General features: G+C 47.1%; 1 protein-coding gene across 3 annotated transcripts in view; it reads left to right on the top strand.

Annotated features, from left to right (window-relative positions):
• The window catches only part of PCNX2 (pecanex 2), a 352,029-nt gene that overhangs the window by 324,194 nt on the left and 4,219 nt on the right, over nucleotides 1–23,616 (top strand). For all 3 annotated transcript variants that reach the window (XM_063614016.1, XM_055234937.2, XM_063614015.1), the window contains exons 29-32: nucleotides 1,949–2,093; nucleotides 3,091–3,321; nucleotides 4,225–4,499; nucleotides 5,178–5,365. In XM_063614016.1, the coding sequence (XP_063470086.1) occupies nucleotides 1,949–2,093; nucleotides 3,091–3,321; nucleotides 4,225–4,499; nucleotides 5,178–5,365 (839 nt within the window). The remainder of the gene's footprint in view (nucleotides 1–1,948; nucleotides 2,094–3,090; nucleotides 3,322–4,224; nucleotides 4,500–5,177; nucleotides 5,366–23,616) is intronic.

The following is a 23,616-nucleotide window of genomic DNA, read 5'->3' as shown; positions in this document are numbered from 1 at the left end:
TCAAATGGTATTTCTGGTTCTAGATCCTTGAGGAATTGCCACACTGTCTTCCACAATGGTTGAACTAATTTACACTCCCACCAACAGTGTAAAAGCATCCCTATTTCTCCATATCCCCTCCAGCATCTATTGTTTCCTGACTTTTTAATGATTGCCATTCTAACTGGTGTGAGATGGTATCTAATTATGGTTTTGATTTGCATTTCTCTGATGGCCAGTGATGATGAGCTTTTTTTCATATGTTTGTTGGCTGCATAAATGTCTTCTTTTGAGAAGTGTCTGTTCATATCCTTTGCCCACTTTTTGATGGGGTTATTTGTTTTTTTCTTGTAAAATTGTTTAAGTTCCTTGTAGATTCTGGATATTAGCCCTTTGTCAGATAGATAGATTGCAGAAATTTTCTCCCATTCTATAGGTTGCCTGTTCACTCTGATGGTAGTTTCTTTTGCTGTGCAGAAGCTCTTTAGTTTAACTAGATCCCATTTGTCAATTTTGGCTTTTGTTGCCATTGCTTTTGGTGTTTTAGTCATGAAGTCTTTGCCCATGCCTATGTCCTGAATGGTATTGCCTAGGTTTTCTTCTAAGGTTTTTATGGTTTTAGGTCTAACATTTAAGTCTTTAATCCATCTTGAATTAATTTTTGTATAAGGTGTAAGGAAGGGGTCCAGTTTCAGTTTTCTGCATATGGCTAGCCAGTTTTCCCAGCACCATTTATTAAATAGGGAATCCTTTCCCCATTGCTTGTTTTTGTCAGGTTTGTCAAAGATCAGATGGTTGTAAATGTGTGGCATTATTTCTGAGGCCTCTGTTCTGTTCCATTGGTCTATGTATCTGTTTTGGTACCAGTATCATGCTCTTTTGGTTACTGTAGCCTTGTAGTATAGTTTGAAGTCAGGTAGCATGATGCCTCCAGCTTTGTTCTTTTTGCTTAGGATTGTATTGGCTATACGGGCTCTTTTCTGGTTCCATATGAAATTAAAATTTTTTTTTCTAATTCTGTGAAGAAAGTCAATGGTAGCTTGATGGGGATAGCACTGAATCTATAAATTACTTTGGGCAATATGGCCATTTTCATTATATTGATTCTCCTATCCATGAGCATGGAATGTTTTTCCATTTGTTTGTGTCCTCTCTTATTTCCTTAAGCAGTGGTTTGTAGTTCTCCTTGAAGAGGTCCTTCACATCACATCTCTTGTAAGTTGTATTCCTAGGTATTTTATTCTCTTTATAGGAATTGTGAATGGGAGTTCACTCATTATTTGGCTCTCTATTATTGGTGTATATGAATGCTTGTGATTTTTGCACATTGATTTTGTATTCTGAGACTTTGCTGAAGTTGCTTAATCTTTCCTCTTAAGCCTCACTCTTCCACCTCTTCCTCTTATCATTAAAAATAATGATGGGATTGGGAAATGCATGTTCTCTGAGAACCTAAATGATCCATTTGACATTTCTTTTAGTTTTATTTCCTCTCTCCATATTGTGGTTGAATCCAATGACATAGCCCCAAAATGATATACAGAAATGCAAAGAAGAATAAAGACTCCTGCATTATTCCACAGTTAGCATCATCATCTCTGGGGAGCTGATAGTCTCTGGGGGATTATTGGGGTAGATGAACCTGTGTTTTAGCACTCTAACTTTGAGTGGACACGTGAGGCCAGTTCTGACCTGGAATCCTAGCGATCGAGTACTTTGGTGGCTCCTAAAATGACTGAAGACAATGCCCACGCCATGACACTAGCACTTATGAGGGCCCAAACATGGGCTATAGGGGTGGGCACTTGGTGCACTGGGATGAGTCCTGTTATCTTCCTTTCCTTGCTATATCAGCCTAAATGTTAAGATAATTCTTGGACAAATGGGAGACTCAGACCTTGCTCACAATGACAGGATTCTGAACATTCATTCCATTGGAATTAATAGTAGTTAGGACTTTGTTTTGCAGCCTGGATTCTTTCCTGTATGGCCTCCATGCCCTCTTCAAAGGTGACTTCAGAATAACAGCACGTGACGAGTGGGTATTTGCCGACATGGACCTACTGCATAAAGTTGTAGCTCCAGCTATCAGGATGTCCCTGAAACTTCACCAGGTAAAAACCTATTTATTTATTTACTTTATTTTATTTTACTTATTTATTTATTTATGAGATGGAGTTTCACTCTTGTTGCCCAGGCTGGGGTACAATGGCACGATCTCGGCTCACCACAACCTCCACCTCCCGGGTTCAAGTGATTCTCCTGCCTCAGCCTGCCAAGTAGCTGGGATTACAGGCATATGCCACCATGCCCAGCTAATTTTGTATTTGTAGTATAGATGGGGTTTCTCCATGTTGGTCAGGCTGATCTCGAACTCCCGACCTTAAGTGATCTGCCCGCCTTAGCCTCCCAAAGTGCTGGGATTACAGACATGAGCCACCGCGCCTCGCCAAACCTATTTTTTTTTTTTTTAAAGTATCACTCAGCTACTCGGGAGGTTAAGGTGGGAGGATTGCTTGAGCCCAAGAGTTTGAGGCTGCAGTGAGCTATGACTGTGCCACCATACTCCAGCCTGGGTGACAGAGCAAGACCTTGTCTCTTGGAGAAAAAAAAAGAAAAAGGATCAGCCTGAAACTATCGGGGAAAAAATGGCCTTTGAAAAATATGGTCTCCTTTCTCTGCACAGCACTGTAAGTGGGTTTATTACTTAGGTAACTAAGCATTGAAGCCGTCCAGATATTCTTGACTTTAGCCAATGGTGATTTGCCCTCAAGAGCAGCTAGGAGGTGGTGATATTCCACTAGAAGAAAGACGGATATTGTGCAGAGACAATAACTTAGCAAAAGTGCCCAACCTATATCTAAAACTATATCTAAAAGTCAAAGGAACCTAAGCCATGAAGCTCTTTTCTAGGCACATTCCATTGGTTAGGGCAATGAGATAAAGAGGTGTCCTCTGTGCTGAGCTCAGGATTTGGAAAAAGAACAGGAGAGAGGAAGATGAGGAAAGGGCTTAGCTTTGGAGGTCACCGGCCAGTTGCCATCTGCATGCTTCCCGGGGGTGAGTTCCTCTGGTCCTTTCCCAGCCCACACCCACACTTCTTCCCACCAGGACCAGTTCACTTGCCCTGATGAGTATGAAGACCCAGCATTCCTCTACGAGGCCATCCAGTCCTTCGAGAAGAAGGTGGTCATCTGCCACGAGGGCGACCCGGCCTGGCGGGGTGCAGTGCTGTCCAACAAGGAAGAGCTGCTTACCCTGCGGCACGTGGTGGACGAGGGCGCCGACGAGTACAAGGTTATCATGCTCCACAGAAGCTTCCTGAGCTTCAAGGTGATCAAGGTATGGTGGCCATGCTTTCTGGGTCCCCCGTTGGCTTGCGTCTCTCTATTTGAGAAGAAATAGAGTGGTGGTGGGCAGGGGGGCACTGACAGAGGAGTCCCTGTGCCAGCATCCTCTGTTCAGAGGAATGTTCTGGAAGGAGTGCTGGCCGGCAAGTGGGGCAGTGGATGGCACTGGGCTGGGTGCTGCGTTCCCCTGGCAGGATCACCCTCCACCTCACAGAGCCAGCACACAGGCACAGACTTTGCCAAAAGACCCAGTAGACACACATGTAGGTGAGAGTCAGGATATAGCTTATTTGTAAAGACTTTAATTCTCTAGAACCCACACCTTTCTCTCATAACCCGTTCCTGGATCCAAAGGCCTTATTCCCAATGGCTTCTCTTTTCATATAGCTTCAAATCACTAAGTGAAAACAAAAACTACTTTCTCTGCATTCTCTCTCAGTTTCCCCATGAAGATGGCATCATATCCGTCTTGCAGGATGGCTCTTCTGGCTTAACTGTGAAAACAGCTTTACACCAAAGTTTTATATCAGTCCCAGAGTCCTGCTCTCTCATTGCAGTTAAAAACCAATAGATTGGCCGAGGCGTGTGGATCACCTGAGGTCAGGAGTTTGAGACCAGACTGACCAACATGGAGAAACCCCGTCTCTACTAAAAAATACAAAATTAGCTAGGTGTGTTGGCACATGCCTGTAATCCCAGCTACTCAGGAGGCTGAGGCAGGAGAATTGCTTGAATCCGGGAGGCGGAGGTTGCAGTGAGCTGAGATTGCGCCATTGCACTCCAGCCTGGGCAACAAGAGCGAAACTCCCTCTCAAAAAAAAGAAAAAGAAAGAAACCAACAGACTGGAAAACACAGGCCTTCTGCCTTTCTTCCTACTCCCTCTCTGACCTGCAGGTTAACAAAGAATGTGTCCGAGGACTTTGGGCCGGGCAGCAGCAGGAGCTCATATTTCTTCGCAACCGCAATCCGGAGCGCGGCAGTATCCAGAACAATAAGCAGGTCCTGCGGAACTTGATTAACTCCTCCTGTGATCAGCCCCTGGGGTACCCCATGTACGTCTCCCCACTAACCACATCCTACCTAGGGACCCACAGGCAGCTGAAGAACGTCTGGGGTGGACCCATCACTTTGGACAGAATTAGGACCTGGTTCTGGACCAAGTGGGTAAGGTAAGTTTTTACAACAAATGCCTCTATCCAGATGTAGGGGGAAGGCGTGGGGGATGCAGGGAGCTCTGTACTCCTGGTTCAGATTTCACTGTCAGCCACCATTTTCTCATGTGATTAAAACTGCTACCCCCAAGTGGCATCAAACAGATCATTTGTTTGAGCAAGCAGTCTCAGATTATGAATCCATGGAAAATCTCATATGGATGAGAATCTCTTTCCCCCACATTTGCACAGGCTGAGAATCTGCTTGAGTTCTTGCAGAGCTGCCAAGGTTATGAGTCTTTAGCAGTAACCATTCCACATCTGTTAGCAAGAACTGGAAGAATATCCCCAGCACACACTTCTCATCCAATAAGTCTTCTTACCTGGATGTAGTAATCAGTTGGGATGAATTCTAAGAAGTTTTGCCTGAAGACGACAGCGCTCCCTATCGAGCCTGGGTGCTAAGGGTTCTTATGGAAGGTTGAGACTGAAGCCCATTCATCCTGGTGCAGTCTGTTCACTTATTAGATGCTGAGGTTTGGGAACAGCAGCCCCTCTTCCCACCAGCATGCCAGGTGGGCTGCTCACCTGGAGAGCATGGTCTTCGATCCCGATTTAGGCAAGGCCATGGTGGTGCATTTAGGGGGATTAGAAGTGTGTTGGTGAGAATCCTCAAAGGACTTCTCCCTTCCACAGGATGCGGAAGGATTGCAATGCCCGCCAGCACAGTGGTGGCAACATTGAAGATGTGGACGGAGGAGGGGCCCCGACGACAGGTGGCAACAATGCCCCGAGTGGTGGCAGCCAGGAGAGCAGCGCAGAACAGCCCAGAAAAGGCGGTGCTCAGCACGGGGTGTCATCCTGTGAAGGGACACAGAGAACAGGTGGGTGCAGCAGGGGCCTCCGAACTACCGATGAAGTCCTATTTGGTCCCAGTGACCAATGCCCTGAGTTATGATGTTGTTTTAACCTCTGAGAGCACCTTCTTGCATTGGGACAATAGGTGCCGGAAATTCGCAGACTCTTGGAGGTTGTGCTCAGAAAAACAACTCTCCATCTGTTAGATTCAGCTTTTACCATTTATCCATCTGTCCATGACCTTGGCCAGCCATTCATCTGTCTGTCCACCTGTGCAGGGGTCGCTCCATTCCATTCCATCTTTCCATCTCTCACTCTATGACTGTTTGATGGTGTGCCTTCTGTGTCTGGCCATGTTGTAGCTATTGACCCATGTAGTGTCTCCTTCTTCTGCAAGTGTTCATGGGGTACAAAAACAGGCATCCTGCCTTCCTTCTCCTGCTTCTCACCTTCCTCCACTTAGACTTGACATTTCAGAGCAGAAGAAAAGAGGTCAGAAAGGGTGCCCACAGATAGGAACCTAGGAGGTGGCTGCAGCCAATCCTGGCTGAGTCTAAAGTTTAAAATTATGTTTAAACTAACACCCAAAGAGTTATACTCCACCAGATGGATGAAGTTCCAAAACTCCACTGGTGGTCTGTGCTGGGGAGGAGGTGGCTGGACTAGAAAAGGAGATCCAGAGGATGAGTGTCCTGGGAACGTGAGAGAGATGGATGCTCTGCCCTGGTTCCTGCTCGTCCTTGGCTTTACCCTCTGAAGCATGTTAGTGGTTTTACCTTTTGGCCTCAGTTCTTCCTCACCATCCAGAAGTATTTAATAAGTGCCTCTGTGCATGCTTCTCCTGCCAGCTCTGCACCAAATGAGCCACGAGTTACAGTCCCTGCCTCCTAGGAGTGCCCAGAGCAAGGCAGAGGATTGAACAGAGACAGTAGGATGTATGCAAACATGAGCAAGATATGTGTGTGAGAGAGAGAGAGAGAGAGGATATATGTATAAATCAAAAAGTATCTGAGACAGCTTTCAATTAATTTAGAGGTTTATTTTGCGAAGGTTAAAGAAGTGCCCAGGAAAAAAGGACACGAGCGACAGACCCAACTGTGGCTACTTTTTCCAAAGAGGGTTTGGGGACTTCATTATTTAAAGGGGAAAGAATGGGCAATAGGGGAAAAAGGCAGGGCGGGGGGTAAGGAAAAGGGGCATTTTGCAACCACTGCGACCAGCCTTTGAGGCTTTGATCAACCTTCACTGAATCCACATTTCACATGTAAAAAGCGTGGGTAGAGAAACAGTCAATCGTACATTCATCTCCAGCACTGCAGATCTGCATTTTTACATAAAGTAAACATAGAGTTGAAGAAGGAGTCATGTGTGCCTTTGTCTCAGGTGAGCAGATGGAGGACTCCTTGTCCTATCTTTGTCCCGCATTTGTAAAGATAAGCTGTTCATTTACATTGTCAGGGTGAAATTTAACAGAACTATTTTAGAGTAAAGATCTTGGGGCCCACAAGGAATTTCTCTGCAAGCAAATTAGGAGGGAGGTAGAGACAGTTTTGCATGTCTCAGTTCCCAGGCTTGACGTTTTCCTTTCGCTTATGAGTTTGGGGAGATTTTATTTTCCTGTCACAGATGCTGGATAGGTAGATAGGGACTGATTGATAGACGACAGAAAGAAAGGTAGGTAGGTAGATAGATAGGTAAATAGACAAAATAGGTGGTATCAGCTGCTCAAAAGAAAGGAAAAAAGATCTCCCCCTGCCCCACCCACCCCGTGCTGTTTACCCTGAGGGCCTGCAGGACACCTGCTGGAGGCCTCCCATGCAGCTCCCAGGCCTCCAGTATCTCATTGTTTAGTTAACATTTCTTTTTATTTTATTTTATTATTATTATACTTTAAGTTTTAGGGTACATGTGCACAATGTGCAGGTTTGTTACATATGTATACATGTGTCATGTTGGTGTGCTGCACCCATTAATTCGTCATTTAGCATTAGGTATATCTCCTAATGCTATCCCTCCCCCCTCCCCCCACCCCACAACAGGCCCCGAAGTGTGATGTTCCCCTTCCTGTGTCCATGTGTTCTCACTGTTCAATTCCCACCTATGAGTGAGAACATGCGGTGTTTGGTTTTTTGTCCTTGCGATAGTTTGCTGAGAATGATGGTTTCCAGTTTCATCTGTGTCCCTACAAAGGACATGATCTCTTCATTTTTTATGGCTGCATAGTATTCCATGGTGTATATGTGCCACATTTTCTTAATCCAGCCTATCGTTGTTGGACATTTGGGTTGGTTCCAACTCTTTGCTATTGTGAATAGTGTCGCAATAAACATACGTGTGCATGTGTCTTTATAGCAGCATGATTTATAATCCTTTGGGTATATACCCAGTAATGGGATGGCTGGGTCAAATAGTATTTCTAGTTCTAGATGCCTGAGGAATTGCCACACTGACTTCCACAATGGTTGAACTAGTTTACACTCCCACCAACCGTGTAAAAGTGTTCCTATTTCTCCACATCCTCTCCAGCACCTGTTGTTTCCTGACTTTCTAATGATGGCCATTCTAACTGGTATGAGATGGTATCTCATTGTGGTTGTGATTTGAATTTCTCTGATGGCCAGTGATGATGAGCATTTTTTATGTGTCTTTTGGCTGCATAAATGTCTTCTTTTGAGAATTGTCTGTTCATATCCTTCGCCCACTTTTTGATGGGGTTGTTTGTTTCTTTCTTCTAAATTTGTTTGAGTTCATTGTAGATTCTGGATATTAGCCCTTTGTCAGATGAGTAGGTTGCAAAAATTTTCTCCCATTTTGTAGGTTGCCTGTTCACTCTGATGGTAGTTTCTTTTGCTGTGCAGAAGCTCTTTAGTTTAATTAGATCCCATTTGTCAATTTTGGCTTTTGTTGCCATTGCTTTTGGTGTTTTAGTCATGAAGTCTTTGCCCATGCCTATGTCCTGAATGGTATTGCCTAGGTTTTCTTCTAAGGTTTTTATGGTTTTAGGTCTAACATGTAAGTCTTTAATCCATCTTGAATTAATTTTTGTATAAGGTGTAAGGAAGGGATCCAGTTTCAGCTTTCTACATATGGCTAGCCAGTTTTCCCAGCACCATTTATTAAATAGGGAATCCTTTCCCCATCGCTTGTTTTTGTCAGGTTTGTCAAAGATCAGATGGTTGTAGATATGTGGCATTATTTCTGAGGGCTCTCTTCTGTTCCATTGATCTATATCTCTGTTTTGGTACCAGTACCATGCTGTTTTGGTTACTGTAGCCTTGTAGTATAGTTTGAAGTCAGGAAGTGTGATGCCTCCATCTTTCTTCGTTTTGCTTAGGATTGACTTGGTGATGCGGGCTCTTTTTTGGTTCCATATGAACTTTAAAGTAGTTTTTTCCAATTCTGTGAGGAAAGTCATTGGTAGCTTGATGGGGATGGCATTGAATCTATAAATTACCTTGGGCAGTATGGCCATTTTGACGATATTGATTCTTCCTACCCATCAGCATGGAATGTTCTTCCATTTGTTTGTATCCTCTTTTATTTCATTGAGCAGTGGTTTGTAGTTCTCCTTGAAGAGGTCCTTTACGTCCCTTGTAAGTTGTATTCATAAGTATTTTATTCTCTTTGAAGCAATTGTGAATGGGAGTTCACTCATGATTTGGCTCTGTTTGTCTGTTATTGGTGTATAAGAATGCTTGTAGGCCGGGCGCGGTGGCTCACGCTTGTAATCCCAGCACTTTGGGAGGCCGAGGCGGGTGGATCACGAGGTCAGGAGATCGAGACCACAGTGAAACCCCGTCTCTACCAAAAATACAAAAAATTAGCTGGGCGTGGTGGCGGGCGCCTGTAGTCCCAGCTACTCAGAGAGGCTGAGGCAGGAGAATGGCGTGAACCCGGGAGGTGGAGCTTGCAGTGAGCCGAGATTGCGCCACTGCACTCCAGCCTGGGCGACAGAGCAAGACTCCGTCTCAAAAAAAAAAAAAAAAAAAAAAAAAAAAAAAAAGAATGCTTGTGATTTTTGTACATTGATTTTCTATCCTGAGACTTTGCTGAAGTTGCTAATCAGCTTAAGGAGATTTTGGGCTGAGACAATGGGGTTTTCTAGATATACAATCATGTCATCTGCAAACAGGGACTATTTGACTTCCTCTTTTCCTAATTGAATACCCTTTATTTCCTTCTCCTGCCTGATTGCCCTGGCCAGAACTTCCAACACTATGTTGAATAGGAGTGGTGAGAGAGGGCATCCCTGTCTTGTGCCAGTTTTCAAAGGGAATGCTTCCAGTTTTAGACCATTCAGTATGATATTGGCTGTGGGTTTGTCATAGATAGCTCTTATTATTTTGAGATATGTCCCATCAATACCTAATTTATTGAGAGTTTCTAGCATGAAAGGTTGTTGAATTTTGTCAAAGGCCTTTTCTGCATCTATTGAGATAATCATGTGGTTTTTGTCTTTGGTTCTGTTTATATGCTGGATTACATTTATTGATTTGCATATGTAGAACCAGCCTTGCATCCCAGGGATGAAGCCCACTTGATCATGGTGGATAAGCTTTTTGATGTGCTGCTGGATTCAGTTTGCCAGTATTTTATTGAGGATTTTTGCATCAATGTTCATCAAGGATTTGGTCTAAAATTCTCTTTTTTGGTTGTGTCTCTGCCAGGCTTCGGCATCAGGATGATGCTGGCCTCATAAAATGAGTTAGGGAGGATTCCCTCTTTTTCTATTGATTGGAATAGTTTCAGAAAGAATGGTACCAGCTCCTCCTTGTACCTCTGGTAGAATTTGGCTGTGAATCCATCTGGTCCTGAACTTTTTTTGGTTGGTAAGCTATTGATTATTGCCACAATTTCAGAGCCTGTTATTGGTCTATTCAGAGATTCAACTTCTTCCTGGTTTAGTCTTGGGAGGGTGTGTGTGTCGAGGAATTTATCTATTCTAGATTTTCTAGTTTATTTGCGTAGAGGTGTTTGTAGTATTCTCTGATGGTAGTTTGTATTTCTGTGGGATCGGTGGTGATATCCCCTTTATCATTTTTTATTGCGTCTATTTGATTCTTCTCTCTTTTCTTCTTTATTAGTCTTGCTAGTGGTCCATCGATTTTGTTGATCTTTTCAAAAAACCAGCTCCTGGATTCATTAATTTTTTGAAGGGTTTTTTGTGTCTCTATTTCCTTCAGTTCTGCTCTGATTTTAGTTATTTCTTGCCTTCTGCTAGCTTTTGAATGTGTTTGCTCTTGCTTTTCTAGTTCTTTTAATTGTGATGTTAGGCTGTCAATTTTGGATCTTTCCTGCTTTCTCTTGTGGGCATTTAGTGCTATAAATTTCCCTCTACACACTGCTTTGAATGTGTCCCAGAGATTCTGGTATGTTGTGTCTTTGTTCTCGTTGGTTTCAAAGAACATCTTTATTTCTGCCTTCATTTTGTTATGTACCCAGTAGTCACTGAGGAGCAGGTTGTTCAGTTTCCATGTAGCTGAGAGGTTTTGAGTGAGTTTCTTAATCCTGAGTTCTAGTTTGATTGCACTGTGGTCTGAGAGACAGTTTGTTATAATTTCTGTTCTTTTACATTTGCTGAGGAGTGCTTTATTTCCAACTATGTGGTCAATTTTGGAATAGGTGTGGTGTGCTGAAAAGAATGTATATTCTGTTGATTTGGGGTGGAGAGTTCTGTAGATGTCTATTAGGTCCACTTTGTGCAGAGCTGAGTTCAATTCCTGGGTATCTTTGTTAACTTTCTGTCTCGTTGTTCTGTCTAATGTTGACAGTGGGGTGTTAAAGTCTCCCATTTTTATTGTGTGGGAGTCTAAGTCTCTTTGTAGGTCACTAAGGACTTGCTTTATGAATCTGGGTGCTCCTGTGTTGGGTTCATATATATTTAGGATAGTTACCTCTTCTTGTTGAATTGATCCCTTTACCATTATGTAATGGCCTTTTTTGTCTCTTTTGATCTTTGTTGGTTGAAAGTCTGTTTTATCAGAGACTAGGATTGCAACCCCTGCCTTTTTTTGTTTTCCATTTGCTTGGTAGATCTTCCTCCCTCCCTTTATTTTGAGCCTATGTGTGTCTCTGCATGTGAGATGGGTCTCCTGAATACAGCACACTGATGGGTCTTGACTCTTTATCCAATTTGCCAGTCTGTGTCTTCTAATTGGAGCATTTAGCCCATTTACATTTTAAGTTAATATTGTTATGTGTGAATTTGGTCCATCATTATGATGTTAGCTGGTTATTTTGCTCGTTAGTTGATGTAGTTTCTTCCTAGCCTTGATGGTCTTTACATTTTGGCATGTTTTTGCAGTGGCTGGTACCGGTTGTTCCTTTCCATGTTTAGTGCTTCCTTCAGGAGCTCTTTTAGGGCAGGCCTGGTGGTGAGAAAATCTCTCAGCATTTGCTTGTCTGTAAAGTATTTTATTTCTCCTTCACTTATGAAGCTTAGTTTGGCTGGATATGAAATTCTGGGTTGAAAATTCTTTTCTTTAAGAATGTTGAATATTGTCCCCCACTCTCTTTTGGCTTGTAGCATTTCTGCCGAGAGATCTGCTGTTAGTCTGATGGGCTTCCCTTTGTGGGTAACCCGACCTTTCTCTCTGGCTGCCCTTAACATTTTTTCCTTCGTTTCAACTTTGGTGAATCTGACAATTATGTGTCTTGGAGTTGCTCTTCTCGAGGAGTATCTTTGTGGTGTTCTCTGTATTTCCTGAATCTGAATGTTGGCCTGCCTTGCTAGATTGGGGAAGTTCTCCTGGATGATATCCTGCAGAGTGTTTTCCAACTTGGTTCCATTCTCCCTGTCACTTTCAGGTACACCAATCAGACGTAGATTTGGTCTTTTCACATAGTCCCATATTTCTTGGAGGCTTTATTCATTTCTTTTTATTCTTTTTTCTCTAAAATTCCCTTCTCGCTTCATTTAATTCATTTCATCTTCCATTACTGATAGCCTTTCTTCCAGTTGATTGCATTGGCTCCTGAGGCTTCTGCATTCTTCACATAGTTCTCGAGCCTTGGCTTTCAGCTCCCTCAGCTCCTTTAAGGACTTCTCTGCACTGGTTATTCTAGTTATCCATTCATCTAATTTTTTTTTCACAGTTTTTAACTTCTTTGCCATTGGTTTGAATTTCCTCCTGTAGCTCGGAGTATAGTTTGATTGTCTGAAGCCTTCTTCTGTCAACTTGTCAAAGTCATTCTCCATCCAGCTTTGTTCCGTTGCTGGTGAGGAGCTGTGTTCCTTTGGAGGAGGAAAGGCACTCTGCTTTTTAGAGTTTCCGGGTTTTCTGCTCTGTTTTTTCCCCATCTTTGTGGTTTTATCTGCTTTTGGTCTTTGATGATGGTGACATACAGAAGCGTTTTTGGTGTGGATGCCCTTTCTGTTTGTTAGTTTTCCTTCTAACAGACAGGACCCTCAGCTGCAGGTCTGTTGGAGTTTGCTAGAGGTCCACTCCAGACCCTGTTTGCCTGGGTATCAGCAGCGGTGGCTGCAGAACAGCGGTGGCTGTAGAACAGCGGATCTTGGTGAACTACAAATGCTGCTGCCTGATAGTTCCTCTGAAGTTTTGTCTCAGAGGAGTACACAGCCGTGTGAGGTGTCAGTCTGCCCCTACTGGTGGGTGCCTCCCAGTTAGTCTGCTCAGGGGTCAGGGACCCACTTGAGGAGGCAGTCTGCCCGTTCTCAGATCTCCAGCTGTGTGCTGGGAGAACCACTACTCTCTTCAAAGCTGACAGACAGGGACATTTAAGTCTGCAGAAGTTACTGCTGTCTTTTTGTTTGTCTGTGCCCTGCCCCCAGAGGTGGAGCCTACAGAGGCAGGCCGGCCTCCTGAGCTGTGGTGGGCTCCACCCAGTTTGAGCTTCCCAGCTGCTTTGTTTACCTAATCAAGCCTGGGCAATGGCAGGCGCCCATCCCCCAGCCTTGCCGCTTTGCAGTTTGATCTCAGACTGCTGTGCTAGCAATCAGCGAGACTCCGTGGTTGTAGGACCCTCCGAGCCAGGTGTGGGATATGATCTCCTGGTGTGCCATTTTTTAAGCCCATTGGAAAAGCACAGTATTAGAGTGAGAGTGACCTGATTTTCCAGGTGCCGTCTGTCACCCCTTACTTTGACTAGGAAAGGGAGCTCCCTGACCCCTTGCGCTTCCTGAGTGAGGCAATGCCTTGCCCTGCTTTGGCTCGTGCACGGTGTGCTGCACCCACTGTCCTGCACCCACTGTCTGGCACTCCCTAGTGAGATGAACCCAGTACCTCAGATGGAAATGCAGAAATCACCCGTCTTCTGCGTCGCTCACGCTGGGAGCTATAGACCGGAGCTGTTCCTATTAGGCCATCTTGGCTCCACCCCCTAGTTAACATTTCTTATTGCATGAAAAATGTGTTTCAGGATCATGGGAGTGACCTTCCAGATGGGGAAATGCAAAGTAGCTTCCAAATGGTGAAATGCCTAAGCATCTGTCATTTGCCAGTACTTCCAGGTGACTTGTGTGGACTGGAGAAAGTCCAGAGTCAGGGGGGTCTGGCTGCAGGGTGGGCAGGGTCAGAGACAGGGGTCAGAGGTAGGGGTTCCAGAAGTGCTTCAGACCTGGTTTCTTGAAGCTTGGCAGAAAAGAAATTGGAGGCCGGGTACTGTGGTGCACACCTATAATCCCAGCACTTTGGGAGGCTGAGGTGGGAGGATCACTTGAGGTCAGGAGTTCAAGACCAGCCTGGCCAACATGGTGAAACCCCGTCTCTACTAAAAATAGAAAAAAACATTAGCCAGGTGTGGTGGTGTGTGCTTGTAATCCCAGTTACTTGGGAGGCTGAGGCAGGAGAATCCCTTGAACCCTGGAGGCGGAGGTAGCAGTGAGCCGAGATCACGCCACACCACTCTAGCCTGGGTGGGGAAGGGAGCGGGGAAGAAATTGGAAACACCTTCTTCCCTTTCTTGCTAGTAAAACAGCACCTGGAACTGGCCTTGCCTGGAAGAGCTGGTGTTCCTTCTACTCCCTGGAGTCCAAACACCATAGGCAGTGAGCATTCCTTGCATTTACAGGAGCAATCACAGCTTCCCATTTGTGGAAGATGTCAGAGCAGGATCTTTTTTTTTTAATTGGATTTTTAACTTAAAATTTAATAATCAAACTATACAATCAGCATAGTTTAAAACTCAAAAAGGACTGCCTGGATTAAAACAAAAATCATGGGTCTCCCCCCTTAACCCCCCAGCAACATTCCTAATTCCCAGAGGTTATTGCTTCCAACTCTTGCAGCTGCTTTGTATTTTCTGGGCATCTACCTCCACATATTTAAATGACACACTTACTCTGGAGCAGGATCTACTAAAGCCTAAACCAGCTGTTAATTTCTCATGAATGCTTCTTAAAACTGTTCCTGCCAAGGCCGCCACTGGCTTTCTACATTTTACAAGTAAAGGAGCATGCCTGGCAAAATACCCCACACCCCACATGCCTTGGCCACACCTGCAGCCTGAGTTTGTCCCAGGATCTGAGACCAGTTGTCCTGCTATGGGGATGGAGGGTTGGGGAGATTTATGAAGCCCTGGGCCAAGCATCAGCTGCTTCCAACTCACCCGCCTTGCTGCCACCCCGCTCTTTCTCTGCCCCCAGGTGTATTCACAGCATCCTTGCTGCAGGTGATAAAATTTGATAACAGTAACAGTTCTCAGGTGCTACTCTACCAACACCACCCTGAGTACTTTCATTTGCAGATTCACTAGATCCTCACCATGGCTCTTAGAGATGCAGGTGGTTTCACCCTCCTCATCTTGCAGATAAAGAAACTGAATGTATTAGTCTGTTTTCACACTGCTACAAAGATACTACCTGTATCTTTGTAATTTACAAAGGAAGGAGGTTTAATTGACTCACAGTTCTGCATGGCTGGGGGGACCTCAAGAAACTTACAATTATGGTGGAAGGCGAAGGGGAAGTAAGGCACATCTTACATGGTGGCAGGAGAGAGCAAGAGTGAGGAAGTGCCACACTTTAAAACCACCAGCTCTCATGAGAACTCACTCACTATCCTGGAAACAGCCTGGGGGAAACCACCACCATGATCCAATCACCTCCCACCAGGTCCCTCCCTCAACACATGGGGATTTTTTTGGGTGGGGATACAGAGCTAAACCATATTATTCTGCCTCTAGTCCCTCCTAAATCTCATGCCCTTTCACATTTCAAAACCAATCATGCTTCCCAAACATCCCCCAAAGTCTTAACTCATTCCAACATTAACTCAAAAGTCCAAATCCAAAGTCTTATCTGAGACGAGACAAGTCCCTTCCACCTATGAGCCTGTAAAATCAAAAACAAGTTAGTTACTTCAAAGATACAATGGGGGAACAGGCACTGGGCAAATGTTCCCATTCCAAATGGAAGGAATTGGCCAAAACAAAGGAGCCACAGGCCCCATGCAAGTCCAATACCCAGCTGGGCAGTCATTAAATCTTAAAGCTCCAAAATCTCCTTCAATGCCATGTCTCACGTCCAGGTCACACTGGTGCAAGAGGTGGGCTTCCAATGCCTTGGGCAGCTCTGCATGAGTACAGTCCCTGCAGCTGCTTTCATGGGCTGGTGTTCAGTGTTTGCGGCTTTTCCAGGTGCACAGTGCAAGCTGTTGGTGTATCTGCCTTTCTGAGATCTAGAGGATGGTGGCCCTCTTCTCATAGCTTGACTAGGCAGTACCCCAGTGGGACTCTGGGGGCTCCAACCCCACATTTCCCTTCTGCACTGCCCTAGCAGAGGTTCTCCATGAGAACTCCGCCCCTGCAGCAGACTTTTGCCTGGACATCAGGCATTTCCATGCCTCCTCTGAAATCTAAGCAGAGGTTCCCAAAGTTCCACTCTTGTCTTCTGCATACCCTCAGGCCCAACACCACATGGAAGCAGCAAAGGCTTGGAGTTTGCACCCTCTGAAGCAATGGCCCAAGCTGTACCTTGGCCCCTTTTAGCCACATTGGAGTTGGAGTGGTTGGGATGCAGGGCACCAAATCCAGAGGCTGCACAGAATAATGGGGTCCGTGGCCCAGCCCATGAAACCATTTTTCCCTCCTAGGCCTCCAGGCCTGTGATGGGAGGGGCTTCCGCAAAGATCTCTGAAATGCCCTGGAGACATTTTCCCCATTGTCTTGGCTATTAACATTCTGCTCCTTGTTACTTATGCAAATTTCTGCAGCAAGCTTGAATTCCTCCCCAGAAAATGGGCTTTTCTTTTCTACTCCATCATCAGGCTGCAAATTTTCCAAACCTTTATACTCTGCTTCCTTTTTAAACATAAGTTCTACTTCCAAAGCATCTCTTCATGAACAAATATGACTGAAAGCTTTCAGAATAAGCCAGGTCACCTCATGAATGCTTTGCTGCTTAGACATTTCTTCCAACAGATACCCTAAATCATCTCTCTCAAGTTCGAAGTTCTACAGATCTCTAGGATGGGGTAAAATTCTGCCAGTCTCTTTGCTAAAGCACAGCAAAAGTGACCTTTGTTGTGGTTCCCAAAAAGTTTCTCATCTCCATCTGAGACCACCTCAACCTGGACTTTATTGTCCATATCACTGTCAGCATTTTGGTCAAAACCATTTAGCAAGTCCCTAGGAAGTTCCAAACTTTCACTCATCTGCCTGTCTTCTTCTGAGCCCTCCAAACTGTTCCAATCTCTGCCTATTACCCAGTTCCAAAGTTGCTTCCACATTTTCAGGTATCTTTATAGCAATACCCCACTCTGCTGGTACCAATTCTCCATATTAGTCCATTTTCACACTGCTATAAAGATATAATCTGAGACTGGGTAATTTATAAACAAAGGTTTAAATGACTCACAGGCCCACATGGCTGGGGAGGCCTCAGGAAATTTACAATCATGGCAGAAGGCAAAGGGGAAGCAAGGTGTGTCTTACATGGCAGCAGGAGAGAGTGAGACCAAGGAAGTGCCACACTTTAAAACTATCAGCTCTCATGAGAACTCACCCACTATCACGAGAACAGCCTGGGGGAACCACACCCCCATGATCCATTCACTTCCCAGCAGGTCTCTCCCTCAACACATGGGGATTACAATTCAACATGAAATTTGGGTGGAGACCAGAGGCCTAGAAAACTTAGGTCACTTCCCAGTGTCATCCAGCCAGTCAGTGGCCAGTCTGAGGTTCATTCCAGGTGAGCTGGCCCCAGAACTTGTGATCCCAACCACCTTGCACCATCCCATTGTCCTGGCCCTAGGGATGCTGCTTCAAGTGTCCTTGTCCCCAGCCCTGGGAATGAGTTGATGGAAACATTACTGAACACTGAGTGTGCCGCCCTTGCTTCCTGCCCTCCATCTGTGCAGCTGGCATGTCTCTGCCCAGCATGACTTTGTCCTGTTCCCTGTGATCTTCCTTCTGGCCCCATGAGCAGGCAAAGCTGACACCCAGTTCTTTCTGAAGCAGCCAGCAGGGGCTCCTTTACTTCCTCACTGTGGTCAGGGAGGGACAGGAGCAGAGCAAGGGACTGTCTCAAGTCCCTTCCTGGCTCAAGGAGCTGACATGCTGAGGAAAGAAGGCACTGCAGCCTAGGAAGCTATGCCAAGGCTTTTATCCCCAGCAGAGGGTCAGAGAACTAGAAGGGGACAGGGGAGATTGAACAAGGCCTGCCACCCCTTTCCCACTTAAAAGAAGGAAAAACTTCTCTCTTGCTATCATCTCTCTTGCTTTTTCTCTCTGGTCTTTCATGCAGCTCTGACAACACACAAAATCGTAAATCTCCACAAAGCAAGTCGGAGTGATTTTATTTAAATTTAAATCAGTTCACATTGTTCTTCTGTTGAATGATGGCTTCAGCTCAGAATGTGTGAGTCTGCTTGGGCTGCCATAACAAAGTACCATGGCTCAGGTGGCTTAAACAGCATGAACCTACTGTCTGCCAGTTCTGGAGGCTGGAAGTCTGAGATCTAGGTGTGGGCAGGCTTGGTTCCTCCTGAGGGCTGGAGGAGAGTGGGTTCCAGGGCCCTTCCTTAGCTTGTGGTAGTTCACCGGCCATCTTCGGCATCCCCGGCCTTGAGAGGCACCACTGAGCTCTGGCTTCATCTTCACATCGTGTTCTCCCTGTGTGCTTGTCTGTGTCCACACATCCCCTTTTTATAAGGACACTGGTCATCTTGGACTCAGGGCCCATCCTACTCCAGTATGACCTCATCTAAACTAATGACATTTGCAATGACCCTGTGTCAAAGTAAGTCCCCACCCTGAGGTCCTGGGGGTTAGGGCTTCAACAGAGCAATCTGGGGAGGGAACATGATTCAGCCCGGAACACCCACGTGCATCCCATGTGCACCTCTCCCCCACAGGCCCCCATCTGACCTGCTGTCTCTCTGATGCCTTCTCTCAGCCCTCTCCTACAGGCCCACATTCCTAGCACACGGCCTCTTGCTGTCCCTCACCAGTGTCAAGCATTCTCCTCCTCAGGGCCCCCTCAGCTGTTGCCTCCTCTGTCCCAAATGTGCCTCTCCCAGGCTTGTAGCTCCTTCGCTTACTCACACAGCCTCCCATAAAATCCCAGCTTATCCAAGAGACCCTGGCCAACCTTCCATACAGCACTGCCATCTCCCTGCCCGACTTTCTCCTCTCCTCCAATCCCTGCCTGATGCATGTCCTTTGTCTGTGGTCAGAATTCCCCATGAGCTGCTCACTGCCCGGCACCTAGGACAGTGCAGCCCACAGTGGACGCTCAGTTGGGCAGCCCTAACTTCTGCAGAGCCTGCGACAGGAGCACATATGAAGACCACGCCACCCTCTTCCCCACTCTCCCCACATCCTGCCAGGCGAGGGGCTGCCTGCATGCACTGGCGCCTCCCCATTCACATGCCTGTCTGGGGGTGCACATGCCTGCAAGTAGGCCCAAGGTCCGCCCTGGCAGGGGACCCTGGGGAAGAGACCTGTGCAGGCCCCAGTTTAGGGCAGGGAATTCTGGAGTCCTGGGAACCCAGCACAGGGCCAAGCAGGAGTGGGTGGGAGCTGGTTGACATGCTCCTGTCTCCACAGCTTCCTGGCCCTGTGGGGACAGAGATGGCTGCAGGGACCACCAAGGGAGACCTCTGAGGTGCTGGGCTGGGTGGTAAGCGTGGTCCGGGCTCAGCAGACAAAGGTTGAACGAATGAGTGGATGGTTACCCCTCCTGGCCTCAGCCACTTATACTACAGCTTCCCTAGAGGGCAAGGGTGCAAGGCCCTCGGGTCTCAGACTTGCAGCTGTAGCCAGGTTCTGTCACAGCCAAGCGCAGTGGAGCCAAGAGCTGCTGATCTTGTTGGCTCTCCTGAAATGTACCATCATGTCCTTGGTGCCCCAATCCCCCTGCCAGAATCCCTCCAAGATGTGACTCAACTATCCAGAAGGCTCTCCAGGAGACCCAAGACCGAAGGCTCCTGGTGATACTTGGTGATAGGGCTCTGAAAAGAGGGGGCCCTAAAGACAGCTGATAGGCTGAGGGGAGGACTGCACCCATGGTCCCCTTCAGGATACTTCCCTACCCTTAGAGCAGCCAGGCTGTCTTCAGATGTAGCTGAGATCCTCAAGCAGTCCCTATGAGGAACACAAGCACTGCAGGGCAGCCGCCTGTTCAGACCATTTGGACTGGAGTCCCCGAGGGGGCCCAGTGAGCTACAGGAAGGTGCGGGGCATGAGGCCCAGTGGGGAAGATATCAGGGGACACCTCTGCCATGCGCCCTGCCACCCTGAGGCCCTGCCTCAGCTGCCCGGACATCTCCACACAGCCTCTGCCATGGCAGCTGCCTTCAGTGAGGGCTCCTGGGGCAACTCCTTTAAAGCTCATGATGGGGCCCTGAGGCTGGCGACATAAGCAAAATGCCCGCTCTGGGGAGGCCAGTGGGAACAGGGCTGGAGTCCAAACTCGAATTCAAGAGGATGGCATGTATGTGCATGTTTGCTTCAAACCATCATCTGGGGCCCCCAGGAAACCTCCAGGCAGCAGGAAATTCCGGAGACACCGTGGGCATAGCAGGTCTCCTGGAAGAAATCTAGAGCCGCCCAAAATAGGCACAGGAAGGGAATAACTTGCCAACCCCACACTCAAGACATGGACATCTCTCCTTCTTGTCCTCTGGAAAAATTAAATGTCACCTTCTTTCTACTCCCACTGTGGTTACAGCCACAATGGGGCATGGGCAACCTTCCACTGTGGTTCACTACACTTGCTCCCTCCAAATGGGCGGTAGAAGGTCAGGAGCTACTGTCTTATCTCCATGTCCCTTGGCAGTTAGCAGCTCCCCCCACACATACACTCCTGGGCCTCATGTTGGAGCCCTTGGCCTTGGAAAAGGAGAGTACGGGTAGGTGTGAACTTCCTGAGGGCTCCCACACCCACACCATGGCACCTTCGGCACTCGATACACAGCAGATGCTAGAAGATGCCCGTGGTGTCAGTGAGACAGGAGCTGCACCCACAGGCTCTTGCCTCCTGCACCTGGCCATGCCCCTGATTCTGACCTCCCTCTTCATGGGTGCAGATGGTGTGGGCATATGGGTCTGTAGCCCTGACTGGGACTGGGAGCACAGAGCTTTCATTCACCTTAACACACTGCACCTGAGACCCAGCGTGCAGGTAGCCCCTGGGGTTCCAAGGAGAGCAAGCCCAAGAAAGAGGCCACCACAATGGGAGGGGCGGCTCTGCCTGGCCCTGCCCGGGACACTTTGCAGAAACCACCTACCTGCCATTCCCAGCAGGCCATCATCCCCTTCAGGGATGTGAAGATAACTGGATTTGATTTCAGTCTCTGGCCTCCTTCTCACCCTCCTCCCAGTTAAGTAAAACAACCATGCCCGTCCGAGTTGAGACACACAGCTCCCAGAAAGGAAGCCAGAGACCTGCTTGGCCAGTGCAGGGGCATTAGAGGCCAGTCTCCAGCTATGGGGAGGACATTCCTGATCCCAGATCTTTGGACTTGACCCTGGAACAATGGAGGAATCACCTTCCTATTTTCCTAACCTTTAGCTTGCCCTCCGGTCTGCAGTGGCAGCCCCTTGGGCCCATCTACAGGTGCTTGCCTATGGGTCTCAGCCTCTAGTCAAGATATTAATTTTTTGAAATGCTTCTAATGGCCAAGTTTAAGAAACACTGTACCCACCCCGAACTTTCTGAGACTCACTAGATTTCTAATCAGGGTTTTGGCATCTGGTCAGTTTTGCAGGTTTGTCCTGTGTATCCTTTATTTACATGTTAATGTGCTGGGTGCTGAGCTTGTAGAAGTGATACAGGGGTCCTTTGCTGCAGAAAGGGCACATAGTGGAGAGGACCGTGCATCAGACAGTGACAACACAGCATGCTGAGTGCCATTGGAGAAGTGGTTGGGGGCCTGTCAGAGTGGAGGACCTGCCTCTCTGGGAAGGGCATGACAGAGACCCTTAGCCACGTAGCAAAGAGTGAGCAGTTTTGTTTTGCTTTTTTTCTGAGACGGAGTCTCACTCTTTCGCCCAGGCCAGACTGCAGTGGCGCTATCTCGGCTCACTGCAAGCTCCGCCTCCCGGGTTCACGCCATTCTCTTGCCTCAGCCTCCTGAGTAGCTGGGACTACAGGTGCCTGCCACCACGCCTGGCTAATTTTTTGTATTTTTAGTAGAGATGGGGTTTCACTGTGTTAGCCAAGATGGTCTTGATCTCCTGACCTCGTGATCCGCCCACCTCGGCCTCCCAAAGTGCTGGGATTACAGGCGTGAGCCACCGTGCCCGGCCGAGTGAGCAGTTTTGAAGGGCAAATTTGAAACAAATTCTAACAAGGGTCTTGTTTTACTCACCAAGTCACCAAAACTCAACTCACATAACTGGGGACCCAACTGCCCCTACCCTTCGTTGGTCTTTGCCTCAATTCTGGCCAGGTATCCCAATCCTGAGCCCTTGCTAGAGGCTGAGCGGACTGGGGTCCCTCCTGCCTGAGACCCCACAGGCAGAACGCCTCTCCCCAGGCCAGGCACGCTGTGCATCTGCTGCTGCTGGTGCACACAGCACTTTGCACCCAGCTGCCAGGCGCTCACTATGCCAGCCTCATCTAGGGCCTGGCAACCTGCAGTCGTCTTGCTGGGGTAAAAAGCATATGTCACAGCTGGAAGGGGAGTTGGCCTAGCAGTGGAGGCTGGTGACCTACTTAGCGGTGGGCAGTTCGGAATTCATAACTAATCCGAATCCCAGACTGGAGAGGGAGGCCGTGTTCTCGTATTAGGAGGGAGCTACACCACCACTTTTCAGATAACATCAAAGACCAAGGAATTAAGTGCCATGATAAACCAAGGAGGGTGATTTATATGTAAGGTATTTCCATTCAGGTTCTAAAAAGGTTTTCCCTAGAAACATTCATAACTTGATAATAGAGTAATTTGCAAAATAAGTTGAATTGTAAAATAATCTTGAGTAGCACAAATGCATTTAGCATGGTTTGCTTCCTTAGTGCTGTTCCATTTGCAAAATTAATTTAAAAAAAAAGAACAATGAGAAAATCTGAAGCAATGAAATCGGGTGGCGGGAGAGTCCTTGTCTTGCACAGACTACAGCAGGCCACTTCCCTTTGACACACAGTGGGTTATTTGTCCCCTTGTTCCTGGAATTCTCTAGGAATTTCCCCAAGTATGGGTGGTCTTCTACTGAGCATCACAATCACTGACTTGTGGATGAATGTGGAGTATTTTTGGACAGTGATGAGCTTTACGATAGAAATCACAAACAGACATCCAGCCTTGCCAGACGCTGAATAAACTAACGAATCGCCCTCCTTGTTTTTCACTCTGATTCGTCAGGGTCCCTTTGCTCCTCTCCTTTTTCTCTGTAAGAGGAATATATTTAACTACTCAGCTGGGACCTTTCAGGCCGGCCCGGATGCACCCCTACTGTGGCAGAGACGGGTGGGCCCCATGCTAGGGGCTGAGCACACTCATCCCAGGGAGGGCAGCCCCATCCTGTGGAAGCTCACAGCACTGTGGGGCAGGCACTGCATACTGTCAACACACGGGCAGGAGAAAGTGAGATGGGAGCACCAGTGCCCTCTGCAAATGGGCACTCGACCATCACAGCATCCAAACTGGCACTGTGGTCAACAGGAGGCAGAAAGGCCCCTTCAGCCTAGGCCACAGTGGGGTGGGGTGGGGTGGGGCTGGAAGGAACCCTGGAATCCCCTTTGTAACGTGTATCCCTAAGGAATTGCCTCTCACGTGATGTGTCAGTTCTTGGGTTCTCCTGGAGGCAGCCACACCCGCTTCAGAATCACCAGATGCATAATGAATAATGGGCATTTGGGGTGAGGTGGAAC

Source organism: Symphalangus syndactylus, chromosome 19, assembly GCF_028878055.3.
Source record: "Symphalangus syndactylus isolate Jambi chromosome 19, NHGRI_mSymSyn1-v2.1_pri, whole genome shotgun sequence".
Taxonomy (NCBI): Eukaryota; Metazoa; Chordata; class Mammalia; order Primates; family Hylobatidae; genus Symphalangus; species Symphalangus syndactylus.
This window is presented reverse-complemented; position numbering and strand designations above follow the sequence as displayed.